Source organism: Anser brachyrhynchus (genome assembly GCF_964034855.1).
Source record: "Anser brachyrhynchus genome assembly, chromosome: Z".
Taxonomy (NCBI): Eukaryota; Metazoa; Chordata; class Aves; order Anseriformes; family Anatidae; genus Anser; species Anser brachyrhynchus.
Window position 1 is genome coordinate 60,402,060 of NC_137697.1, and position 13,039 is coordinate 60,415,098.

Sequence of the window (13,039 nt, forward strand, 5' to 3'; positions counted from 1 at the left end):
ACAATAATAAAAAAATTAATGTGAAGGTTTTCTTTTGCCATATAAACTCAAGGCATATGTGTAACTTAGGATACTGGTGGCACACATTCCTGTTATTACTGCTTAATTATTACTTCACATTAAAGATTTAACACGTTAGAAATTATGCAAAAGCGACAACGTTGCGTTTTGCTAGAATTTATTCACATTACCCTGCCACAGAATACAATGAAAAAGGCCGTAACACCTCAGCGTTACAACAGGAAGGTTATAACGTGAGGGTTATTTATAACATACGGGTTATAAGGGAGGTGTCTCCCTCCAGAACCCAGCACCGCCATTATTGCCCCCCACCCTTCACCCCCCCGCCGTGACTGGGCGGGAAGAAGGTGCCGGAAGTGCAGGCGGAGCGGCGGGCGGGGCCCGCCGTTGCCAGGCGGAAGTGCGCCGGCAGGCGGCGGTTGGCGGCGGTTGGTGTTTAAAAGGCCGTGAGGCGGCGGCAGTTGTCCTGCCAGCAGCGGTCGCGACCCGCGGCAGCCCCCGGGCGGAGCGGGTCGAGATCGGAGCGGGGTGATGGTGCCCAGGGCTGCCGATCGGCTGCTGATCGTCGTCTCCATCCTGGAAGGTGAGCGGCGCGGCGGGGGCTTCCTGGCGGCAGCCGCGGGTGTAGGTTTTTCTTCGTGATAGGCTGATGTTCTCTATCCGCTGTCAGCGATCTACTGTAACGCTTCTTAATGCTGACCTGTGTGCCTGACTGTGCAAGCGAGGGTTTTGTTGTTGTTGTTGGGGGTGTGTCTGTGCTTTCTGTTTGTAATGTGCGTTATTATTCTATTACTATTACTCTATTGTATGACCTATTTTACCCAATTACTCTATCAGGCAGTGTAGGAGTAAGGTAAGGAGTAATGTGTTTAAGCTAAAAGAGGGTAGACTTAATTTAGACACTTGTAGGAAACCCTTCACCCAGAGGATGTTGAGGCACTGGCACAGGTTGTCCAAAGAAGCTGTGGATGTCCCATCCCTGGAATTGTTAAAGGCCAGGCTGGATGGGGCTCTGGGCAACCTGGTCTGGTGGGAGGTGTCCCTGCCCATGGCAGGGGGTCTGGAATCAGAAGGTCTTCAAGGTCCATTCCAACCCAAACCATTCTATGATTCTATTTCTCTGGCTATTTATGTTGTTTGCCAAGGTAACTTAACTTAAAAATTAAGATTCAGTGCTCTGAAAGGCATGTAGCCCCTTCCTGTGTGGTGACATATGCAAATTTTAACAATTCATTTTGCCACTAAAGTTATTAATCAGAATATAGAATGGTGCTGAATCCAGGACAAATCATAAAATCATTCAGGTTGTAAAAGTCCTCTAAGATCATCTAGTCCAACCATTAACCTAGTACTGACAAGTCTACCACTAAACCATGTTCCTAAGCTCTACGTCTACATGTCTTTTGAAGACCTTCAGGAATGGTAACTCAACTGCTTCCCAGGACAGCCTGTTTCAGTCCTGCAGAACTCTTTCAGTAAAGAAATTTCTTCTAATATCTAACATAAACCTCCCCTGGTGCAACTTGAGGCCATTTCCCTTCATCTTGTCAAATAGTATGACCTTAAACATTCTGTTAATCCACTAGTGAATTTTTTTGAAGTCACGAGTAACTGGAAAAACACCCTTCACTATGTTCATGAGGTCATGTTCCCTGCTTTGATTTAAGACAGTGGTCAAATCTGTAATGAAGGAAGAATGTTTAAACTTTCCTGTTTGTTACCTGTTGGCTTGATCTCGTCCTTGTCATAGATTTCTCAAAATTAAGTCATACTGGTTGCTCGGTTTCTTTCTTAATTATTAGGTGTTACGTAATATCTCACCGTTTCTGGGTGCTTCACAAATGGTTTGTTCTTTCTTAACTTTTAAATAGTAAGAACGCATTCTTAAAATACAGTTTTAGAGTAAGTTCAGGGAAGATATGGGAAATAATTTTATGAAATTGTTTAAGATGAACATCTGAGCTCGCACTTTTTTTTTAATGATGGTGTCTGGCAATTACACTCTGTTGCAGGGCGGTATTTTCCAAAACGACCGAAGTACGTGCTTATAGTTGAAGCAAAGTTTGATGGTGAACAGCTGGCTACTGATCCTGTAGAGCATACTGATCAGCCAGAATTTGCCACTGAATTGGCTTGGGAACTAGATAGGAAAGCACTTCATCAGCACAGGTAATGGTGGAAAGTTAAATCTGAAATAAATTTTCTTTGTAGATAAACTTATTTTTCTTGTCCTTACAGCTACTGAAATACAAGGTTTGTATTATTTTTGTCTGAGCTTTTTTGGAATTTTTCTTAGAAGCCTTCTTTTACCTATATGCTGATCTACCATTTTGTTTCCACAGCAAAATAAAGTCGTATGTGTAAAGATAAGTGAGTTTAAAAGTTTCTAAAGCTTCCGTTTATACTACTTAAAAAACAAAAAGGCAAATTAGAAAAGCTATAGTTTAAGCATTGGATTCAAGCTTCCCTTGTGTATGCCATGACACAGAATTAAGTTAACTTTAAGCTTGAAAAGTCTACGTAAAATCTTTTTGAAAACTTAAAATAAAGCTGAGAAATTGGTTTTGGTTTCTATAACTGTCATTGGTTTTGACTAAAAATATTGAGGTAGTATTTTAATGTGTCAAATAAGTTCAAAAGACTATATGAACTTTGAGGAGCGAAAAATGGCTGTATGTACTTTATGCTAGACACTTCATCTATATGTTTAAGTACTTTTAGGTGCTTTGCAAAAATCTTTTTCTCACAAGTGTAACTACAGCTTAATGCAAGTTGCATCACTTATTTCATGCACATGGATGAGGTTGGGTTTATTTAACACTACTGTTCTATTTTAATAGCATTTGAGGCTTTGTGAGACTCCAAGCAACTCTTCTTACAAAATTATTCATTTGCTCATTCTATGTTGCTTCATGCTGAATTTTTGGAAGTTTAATGTAAACTCAGTTGCTGACCTATTAGAACTAGCTATGTTATGAATTTCAATAAGTTGTTGTTGGTATGCTTGAAACTTGTGAAACACTTACTGTGAGCTAATTGCAGAAGTAACTTCTACAGCTTGGATTTCAACTGAAATGTTCTTACAGGCTGCAGCGTACACCTATCAAACTCCAGTGTTTTGCATTGGATCCTGTATCTTCAGCTAAAGAGAATATAGGCTATATTGTACTTGATTTAAGGGCTGTTCAAGAAAAGAAACAGGTATAAAGACTTTACAAACTGATGTTTTCACAACAGTGCTGCTACAGATAAATTAGAATCTGAATTGAGGCAAAGGCGTAACTTCTGAGTCTTGTTTTGAAGGAGTATGAGTCCTATTTAATAGCACTTTATTTTTAAAGAGATCTTGACTGTATAAGAGCATGGGCAAACAAAACTTATTTGTACTAATCTCAATAGAATGCTCTACAACATGAGAAAGCTAAATGTGTAGATTTAAATAAAATTTTGCACTTCTGAATTTGAGAATTTAAACACTTCTAAGCAATGTATTTAAGCATTGCTATCACTTAATAACTTGTAAAAACTTACTGAAGTCGTTGATATTGAGCAAGTGAATTGAGTCTCCATCAAATCAAGACTTTAGAGCCTGAAGTTGTTTTTGGTGTGTGCATGTTTTTTTGTTTTTTTTTAATGGGTTTCTGTGCAAGATGTCTTAGGGGTTCTGAAGTTCTAGCCCCTTACACAGCAGGGGGGTTGGATGGGGAGGGATGGACACGGGACATGTAATATTGTCTATATAAAATGCATTCATGAAAATTCTGTGTTGTGCTTGATCAAAACAACTCTGTGGGTCATGACATGACCCTGGTTTCTTATTTTAAATCACGATTCATAAGGATTTGTGATCCATATAATGTATTCTGCACCCTTACAGCTGAAAACTTAAAAGTTCTCTTCTAATTGAAGATTTATGGTGTATTTTGCTAGCCAACTTGTCTACTGTGCCAATCAGTGGAAAAGAATGTTCAACTCTTCTTTCATTCTATGGCATATTTAGTGTAGTAGCATATTCAAAACAGACTGTGTTTTTAGAAATGAATGCTGAGGTATATTCCTGTAAGTGACAAGATAGTAATACCAGAGCGAGTCTGTTTTCTGTAAGCATATTTTAATTATCCATCTGTTTTTAAAATGCCTTTGGCCTTTATCTTTGTTTATGCAGACACCAAAATGGTACCCTCTGCTTAGTAACAAGTACTCTAAATTTAAATCCGAAATACAAGTAGGTGTGGTGTTGGAAACTGATACAAAAGCATTGGTGGATGGCTTTAAAGCAAAGGAGGCACCCCCTAGAGAAGGGAGGGGTAAGTAACATGATGTCATTGGCTTTGAATTAGAGGTGTTCCTGTGACAGATCAACATATCACTTGTTGCAGACATGTTGTTTGAGCCTGAAGAGAATTTTTTGTATTGTAGCATTAACTAACCCTAAATGATATGTATAGGAAACGTACTTTGTGATAATAACTTCATTCGTTGCTTTGGTAATAGTGTGATTTCAGGTGGACAGAGATGCAAATTAACTGGTCTTTAAAATCAGAATCAGGGACTCAGTACTAATGGCATTTCACTCTGGTTAGATTTCAGGGTTTTAGAAAGTTACGTAACCGTAGAAATAAGAAACCTTCTTTAGAGAAGGCAATTTCACTTGTTTGAACTTGGAATTGCAAGTTGTACAGTAGGGTACTGTACTGTTTGTTGGGTAGACTGCTTTTCTTTACTGATTTTTTTTTGTCAAGCTTAACCACTCAACTTACATTGTGTTTATTTACAAGAAGTATTTGTAGTAACATCTACACTAAGTTAACTGTTGGGACTAATTCTAGTTCTGGATTCCTTTGTACTTTCCTTTCAAAAAGTAATTAGTGAAATGTGTCAAGTCTGTTAGAACTTGAGTATTGCTTGACAGTAGTACAGTAGCAACGCTCTTCATTTGTGCTGTGCTGGTCAGTCAGTCTTGTGTCTGGGATTTTTTGTGAGTTGTTTATTTTCTTTAAATACCCTTAGAAGTGTGATGTTTTTGTTTAAAACAAAAAAGTATGTATTTACCTTCCCCCATCCCAAAGTCAACCTATTTCACTTAAAAACTGAGCCTTCATTAGACTAGTGTATTTTCTCCTGCATTTGTTCTGATAATTTGTGTTCCTGCCCTGAGGGTAACTTTTTTTGTAATTCTGCATTAGTCATTTGCTTATCATAATCATCTACATCTGTGGGTTTGCAAAAACAAAATATTCAGTTGCAGTATTTTTCCAAGATTTCTGGCCCTGACTTTGTCTTCTCAGCCACATTGCAGGAGTGGCTAAGGAGTCTAGTTACACTTAGCTTTCATCCTTTCATGTTCACAACAAAGCACCAGGAATTTTACATACTCTTAAGTTTGTAATAGAGGCAAGGAATGTGACTTGTTAATCTTCTAACTCTACTGTGATTTTTTGATCCACAAGCTGTCTAACCTTCATGACACTTGCAGGTGATATAGGAAATTCCTTCTCCCAGCACTGTCTTCCACTTTTTGTTTTCTGTGGAGAATTAATACAAGTTTGCAAGTCCTGTTCATTTACTATCTCAAAATTAGTCAATGCCATACTTACACAATGGAGGAAATAAGCATGTAGGCTTTCACAGGTTTAAAGTTCATGTTCTAAGCATTGCATATGACAACACTAGACTACTCAGTTCCAGTTTTGTTGGATAGCTAATAGATGTTCTTGTTTTTCAGATTCATGCACTTTGATTTTTACTTCACTGACCTGAGTGGTCTAATGTTTCCAGTGTCTGAAATTGTGCCTTCTGGCTCACAACCAAAAGTGCTGTGTGATTATTAAGTGCTGTAATCTGAGGTGCTTTGAAATGTATTGAATTACTGGCACTATGGAGTGGTAACTGGTAAACCAGAATGTAAAGGGCTTATTCTTGAGTAGTCATTCTTTTTTTAATCCCCGTTTTTTATATCATATCTTATTTTTAAAGATGTAGGATGTGGAAACTAGAGATATGTATTTTAAGTGTGCATTATGTATAGCTGCAAGCTCTGCATGCCCTGTCTTCTAAACATGCATAAAGTACATTGTATAACATGTTTTTGTAAGTATTATTTTATATAATTGTTCCGTTTGCCTCGTTTTACTGTTTTGAAGTACGTGTAAACTATTTTGTTAAGTACAGTCTCAGTGTAGCTCTACAAATAACTATGGTTTCTCTGCCTCCTTGCCTTCAAGAACTCTCTGAAGACGAGTTTCAAAATTACATTGGATCATAAGTGAATTCAGTGATTTTTAGATGTATCAAGGCTACTGGGCTACCTGCCTGGGGCATAAAGCAGATGTTAGAAATTCTGTCTGCCCCAGTAATTGAGCTGGCTGTTACACTAAGTATGCTGTCTTTTCAGTCTGAGCTGTTTAATAGTCCGTGGTTCTGAAGTCTGACCAAGAGTTCAGATTTCACTTTAGAGTTCATTTTTAGAGGTTGAAAGCATTTGGGCTGTCAGGATCTTGCAACTGCAGGTGGAAAGCAGTGATCCATAGGCAGTAGATGGTGGTTTTCATGTTGCATATTTCTTCATTTTTTTTATTTTCCTTCTGATAAAGAAATACAGGTGAGCAAATCAATGCTTTTTTTGTTGTTCAGTGACTTGACCAGTCAGCTTGTAATGCACAGTGTATATTAAGTGGCACAATTTTCTCGCACTAAAATAAGTTAACTGCAGCCCTCTTTAAATGGCTTTACTTTAAATACCTCTATGTTGCTGGAGGCTAGCTCATTAGAAACAGTGACCATGGAGCCCGCACCCTGTAATCACACTCACCTGTGTCTGAGTCCTGTTGTGACCATTTTCCTCTATTTTCTAGAGTATTATAAAAACCTGTAACGCAAGTCTCCACTATTTTATACGCTGAAGACTTCAGATGAAGTCTTCAAATGAGACATTCTAAAGCTCAGTGGAGTGAAACATCACGCTTCTGTCAACAGTTAGTCTGTCATATGCAATTACTGTCTTGCATTCCTTTTGACAGGTGAGAGTGTGATGGACTCAGCCTATGAAATGAAGTTCTCTTCATTGTAACAAACTAACATTCTTTCTAGTAGTGTGCAAAACAATGTGTCCACTGAATAGAAATTATCTAAAAAAAACACTCTGTAGCTATTGTTAAGTATACTTAAACTTTTGTTTTGATGAAGTGCTTTGGAAACAATCATAAAGATCTACATTGCATGTGTGGTAAGAAAACTTACAGATAAGTAAAGGTAAAATTATGATTATATCAATTGCTGTGGGAATCTTGTATAACATAAGTTACTAATTTTTCTCTTCCCTGTTAGTATCTGTCCTTCTTTCTGGACTAGACCCTAAAAGTATTGTACCAGTCCTGAATGAAGAAGAGGGCTATCATCAAATTGGACCAGCAGAGTGTTGCAGCGACTATTTTGTTTTGTCTGTAACCATTGCATTTGCCACACAGTTGGAACAGGTTTGTTTCATGGCCAGTTTAGTTTTGAAGAAGTACTATGCTACGCCTGTATTTTTGCCTTCCTATGCCTTATTTCTACTCAGGATTTTTTATCTTGTTGCTTGTAATAAATAGCCTTGTTGCCATATTGAATTAATAAAAAATTGAATTTTGAAACATTATGTAGTGCTTATATGTCAAATTACAGATGAAAGATCAGAATTGGGGGGGGGCACTAAAACTGTAACTTTAAACTATGCATTACATTAAAGTTCATAATTTATATTGTAACATAAGAAATGTGCATGGACCACAGCAGATTTACCTTATGAACTGTTCTACAAAAATGTAAAAACGTCAATATAGCAAGTATGTTGGAATATTAAACTTCACCATCAGAGCTGCTTTCCCTAAAGGAAAGGGGAAAACTTCAAAGCTTCCCAGACTGGCTCTGGAAAAGTTTGCCTAAAATTAGAACCAAAGGTGATCTTGAACTTAGGAATTGACTTCAGTTTTCTGTATGACATACTTTCTTTCATGAGTGCAACAATACAGGGTTTCAGGTTCCTGGTCATCCTGCATGTTAAACAATTCAAGCCCCTGCTATTTTGTCAAAAGGATTTGGTTGACTCTGACAGATATAGTGTGACTTTGGGGAAGCTCTCAGGCATATGGTATACTTTGCTATTTTTCAAAGAAAGTCCAGAGGACAGCAGCTAAATATAGTGACTGTTTCTTCCAGGCTAGTTATATGATAGGCTTAATCTTCTACTTGTACAGCTGTTAAAAACTGAACTGAAAGTAAAAGCCTTATCTGAAAGCTGATAAATCTTAGGATTTGATAGAATGTGGTGGCCATATGCTAAAGTTCTGAAAAGATTAAATACCATTTCATACAGATTGTGAATTTAAAAGGTAGAGTTCATATGTTTCTTAAGGGAAGGACGTAATAGCTTGGATAAAGTGTCATGCTAATGTGATTAATTCAGCTTTAGACAGCTATTGTGTCCAAGCTGTGCTGTACCACAACACTGATACGTTCTTCAGGTTTCTCTGCATTGTCTGATTTCAAAGTACAGGCTTGCCCAAGTTATGATGGCTAGAAGTTGTGACTTTGATAATGGTTTGGAATTATTGATAGCTCATAGTATATGACAAACTTGCTTGGTCTTATCCACTTCAGAGAAAATAATGTAATTTTAAATGCCAGAATTACAGGGCCATGTGAAATAAATTCACTAATCACTCCAGAGCAGTTTGTGCCATTTGAACTCACAGTTGCAATGTCTAAAGGAAGGAGAAGCTCTGTTTTTGAATGTTCCAATGTTTTATGCAGTCACATAAGTAATGCTATAACAATGTGGGTTAGATACTGAATTTATTTACATTATAAATATTTCGTGGAGGTGTTGTTTTTCTTGAATATTTGTACAGGGCTTGTCATTATTGATTATATAGTATCATTTACAGCCCTTGGTGCTGGTATGTGTTGCCAGTAGTTTGAAAGGGATCATTTTGAAAGTTTCTGGTATCCTTGTTAAGTAAGTCTGCTTTTGAATTCGATTTGAATATTAACATGAAAATTTTCTTTTTAATTTTGTTGGTACTGTAAACTGGGGTTCAGGATAGCTGCTCAGAAGTTTGAGATAATTTAAATCCTTCAGTTTCAGAAGTTTTGAGATCATTTTAAGCCCTTTAGTTTCCAACATAGTGCCTGAAGTTTGCAGTAGCTGTACAATAATGAAAGATTTCTTCTTCTCCATTTCTCTTTTAGTTAGTTCCTAGTACTCTGAAGCTTCCTGAACGACAGACTGAGTTTTTTTTCTACTACTCATTACTGGGAAATGATGTAACAAACGAAACTTTCACTGATTTAATTAATCCAAACTTTGAGCCAGAAAGAGCTTCAGTTCGAATTCGTAGTACAGCTGATGTTCTTCAAGTTTATCTTTGCGCACAGTCAAAATTGCAGGTAAGTGTTTTCTTTTCAAATGTGAATGGAAAACAAATTAAATGATGAAAAAAAAGAAACAGAACCTATCTCTGGATGAAAGGGAAAATATTTTTTTTCCAAAACAAGATTGTATTATAACTTGGTTTTCATAGAGGGTTTTTCATGGAGGGAAATACTGTAGCAGCAAGTTTTCTGCATAGATGGAGTGCATTTTTTTTAAATGGTGGGTATATAGTGAACTGGGTTCCACATCATGATGTAAGATAGAATGAATGAAACAGGGCTTTCTCGAGTGCTCTCAGGCCTCCTTGGAAATAAGACCATCTGAAACACACAGCCCTGCTTTGTGCTGCCTGTTAGAACCTCATCCATGCCAGTCGTGGAGTGAACTCTTAAATAAGTTCTATAATCTGTGCCATCAACATGGCTTGTGAATAATAAGAGGTCTGGCTTTCTCCCCAGTTCTCAGCCAAATGCTATTTTAAATAAACTACAGCAATATTTGGGCTGTTAGGGGATGTTGCTTATCTTTAGCCATGACTTTTGAATGTTGTGTAGTATGAAAGTGTTTATGGTGATCTGCTTTGGCTTACACTTAAGTGATCACAAAATTAGACAACTCTACTGAGGATAGTACAGGGTTTCTAAATCTTGCTGGTAAATAAGACAGTTATAGAATGTAATTCTGAGTATGGACCCTCTAAAGTTGTGGTTTTTTTCTTCCTCCTCTGTACTGGATTATAGGATTTAAACTTGTATAGACAACTCTCGTTTTGTTATCTAGGTTAGTTTAAAAATGTTACAGGAACTTTTGTTTTAGATTTTTTTTGTCAACCTGAAATATTCTTCTAATGCTTGGAGAAACATAGGTACTGATGTGTTTGGGAATTCACCTTAGTCTATTGCATTGAAACAAAGTATTTAATATATGTACACATACACATATTCACACAGTTATGCATATTTTTCATCAAGTTAAAAAATGATTCTTTCCACAATAGATGTCATGAGGTCAGATCCACATACTGCTTTACAGTTTTGTTTCTCTCACTTGGCTTCTTAGAATTTGGGATATAGGATCAAAGCACTGTATTCTGATCCTTAATATTTAATACACTAATATACATATGTATATACACCTAGTTTTACACCTCTTAGCATTAATGTCTTCATTTTCTGGGGAAAAAAGCGTGATAAATGTTAAGGATCAGAATACAATGCTATGGTTTGCTTTTTTAAAAAAAAATGTATTTCCTTGGAGAAAGAACAAATTGGTGTGTAAGTTTCAATAATTAACTTTTGCTGAGTGACTTCTAAAATTTTAAGATCCCTCCTTTACTTAAATGGGCAAATATTACACTGTGGAAGGAAGAAAGATTTGAGACAAGATTCGAGAAAGGAATAATAATCCTGACAAGGAATTAAGAAGGTGGTGACTTAATTCCAAATATCCTTGCTATTTAAATGGAGTCTAAATATATGTATAAAGACAGAGCTTTCAGAGAACTTGCTTTATTTATTCTGTACCTCATGGTGGTGCATTTCACATTAAGAGCAAGAACTTGTATAGTATTCAAAAAGCACAAGCTACTAAATTTGTCATCCAGAAGGGATGACATGACAGGTCATCAGAGGACAGCCAGCAATGATCTGTTGCTGTGCTAGTACTGGGCAAATCCTACCTGCTCAGCATTGAAATATGCTGACAACAAGTGTTTTGAGCAGTATATAGGGACTAGACTACGGATGAAAATATTTTTCTTGTATTTGCTGCCTCTAGCAGAGGTTTGACAGACAGTTCAGGTGGAAATGCATATGCCAGTTACATTCTGGTACTTCTGTATGTTATACAGATCCATCTTTGCTGTGGTGACCAGTCTCTTGGAAGCACTGAAATACCCCTGTCTGGACTACTGAAGAAAGGAAGTGTGGAAATCGATCAACACCCTGTGGCAATAGAAGGAGCATTTGTCCTTGTTCCACCAAATAGAGCTAAACAAAAGCTACCACAGTTGCCCTTGGATATGGCTCCTACTGTGGGTGTATCTGTAGTTCTGCAAAAGGAGAGCTTAAATGTACAGGTATAGGCTATTCATTATTTTTGGCTTAGTTATTGTTGCACAGTTTCATGTCTTAACTGTCTGACTTAGAAATAACTTCTTTTTTTAAGTATTTATTTGAAAAAAATTGTTTTTATGAATAATCTTTTAATTGTTTCACTTTTCTGTCAAAAATAATCTCAAAGTTAAATGTTAAAAACGGTGTATTTCCATTAAGCCATGATAAATAAGAACCACATCTCTTCAGCCTCTACAGCCTTTGATTCCCCTAAATGTTCCAACTGAACCTAAGCAGCCACAGAAGAAAGTTCTTTCACCTGTTAGTGGAAAAACAGAGGGCCTGCAGCAGACATCCAAGGATGTCCCGTCTCAAAATGACCACTCTTCCCCAACAGAAGATGAAGCAACAGAAAGTGAAGTGGAAAGTCTAAAGTTTGAAAAAGGCACAAAACTGAAAAAAACAAGTATGTGGTATGATTTTTTTCCCTACTTGCTAAGTGCAGTCAGTCTTGGATTATGTACTGCTCATTTGTTGTCATAAGTCTTAAGCAAGTAAGAATTATGTATGTAGAATAAGTGATAGGATGAGAGTAAATGTAATTTGAACATGGTAGTTGTTGAAAGCACTTGGAAGATCTGAATTGGGGATTTGACGTGTGGATTGCAAGTGATATGGATGATCTTCGGCTTGAAAAGTAATACCAGATACACTTGAAATTACCTGAATTTGAGAATGCAAGTTTCAGTACAAACCCGTGAAGAAACTGATTTCTTCAGTGAAGAGTAGCAGTGGTCTAAGGTTCAAGTGTATTAAATAAAACAGTAGGGGAAATGCAGGATTTTTAAGGGAAGCTCAAATTCTAAAGAAATGTATTATATGAAATAAATGGTGAAAACCATTTATTGTTACATATATGCTTTGCCCTGTTTTACTTGGTTTGTAGACTGGTTGGGGGAGAAATTGAGAAGCAGAGACAGGAGGGGAAGAAATGCAGTAATGAAAGCATAATACTCAAAATAATCCTTGTTTGCTAAATTTTACTGGGCATGCATAGTCCTAAGAGATGGTATACAAATAAAGCCTAATAGTTATTTTCTAATGGCATTTGTACCACTGTTTTGATGTTGATCCTAAAGAGGTCCAGTTCTGCAGAGGAAAATCTGTGCTCTAGAACTTGTTCTCAGGATTTATCAACTATTTCAGACAAGTTTCTTTTAATTCTAATAGATCTTATCTAAGCTTGGATTATCCTTTATATAGAATGTATCAAAACTTTCATTTTCATGGGGGAGAAAATCCCAATTATGCTTTTTACTCATAACTTTACTACTGCTTATGCTTTGGCAAGGTGAAGAACCTGTAATTTTACGATTATCTTTCAGGGTTGGTGACTGAGTCTTGCAAAGAGGTTAACAGAGTACACTGAAGAGATGCCTATTTTCAAATTGCAGAGCAGAACAAAATCACCACTATTGTCAGATCTGCAAAATTCCAGTAATGCAAAATAGCTTATCAAAATCAGTTAGTACATTGTATGGAATTTAAATAT

At 36.8% G+C, this 13,039-nt stretch overlaps 1 protein-coding gene across 1 annotated transcript in view; it reads left to right on the forward strand.

Annotated features, from left to right (window-relative positions):
• The first annotated feature begins 412 nt into the window (after positions 1-412).
• The window catches only part of CEP120 (centrosomal protein 120), a 39,389-nt gene continuing 26,762 nt past the window's right edge, over positions 413-13,039 (forward strand). The window contains exons 1-8 of the mRNA XM_080573971.1: positions 413-604; positions 2,034-2,190; positions 3,108-3,222; positions 4,187-4,328; positions 7,348-7,496; positions 9,250-9,447; positions 11,283-11,510; positions 11,737-11,953. Coding sequence (XP_080430097.1) covers positions 553-604; positions 2,034-2,190; positions 3,108-3,222; positions 4,187-4,328; positions 7,348-7,496; positions 9,250-9,447; positions 11,283-11,510; positions 11,737-11,953 — 1,258 coding nt within the window. The 5' untranslated portion in view covers positions 413-552. The remainder of the gene's footprint in view (positions 605-2,033; positions 2,191-3,107; positions 3,223-4,186; positions 4,329-7,347; positions 7,497-9,249; positions 9,448-11,282; positions 11,511-11,736; positions 11,954-13,039) is intronic.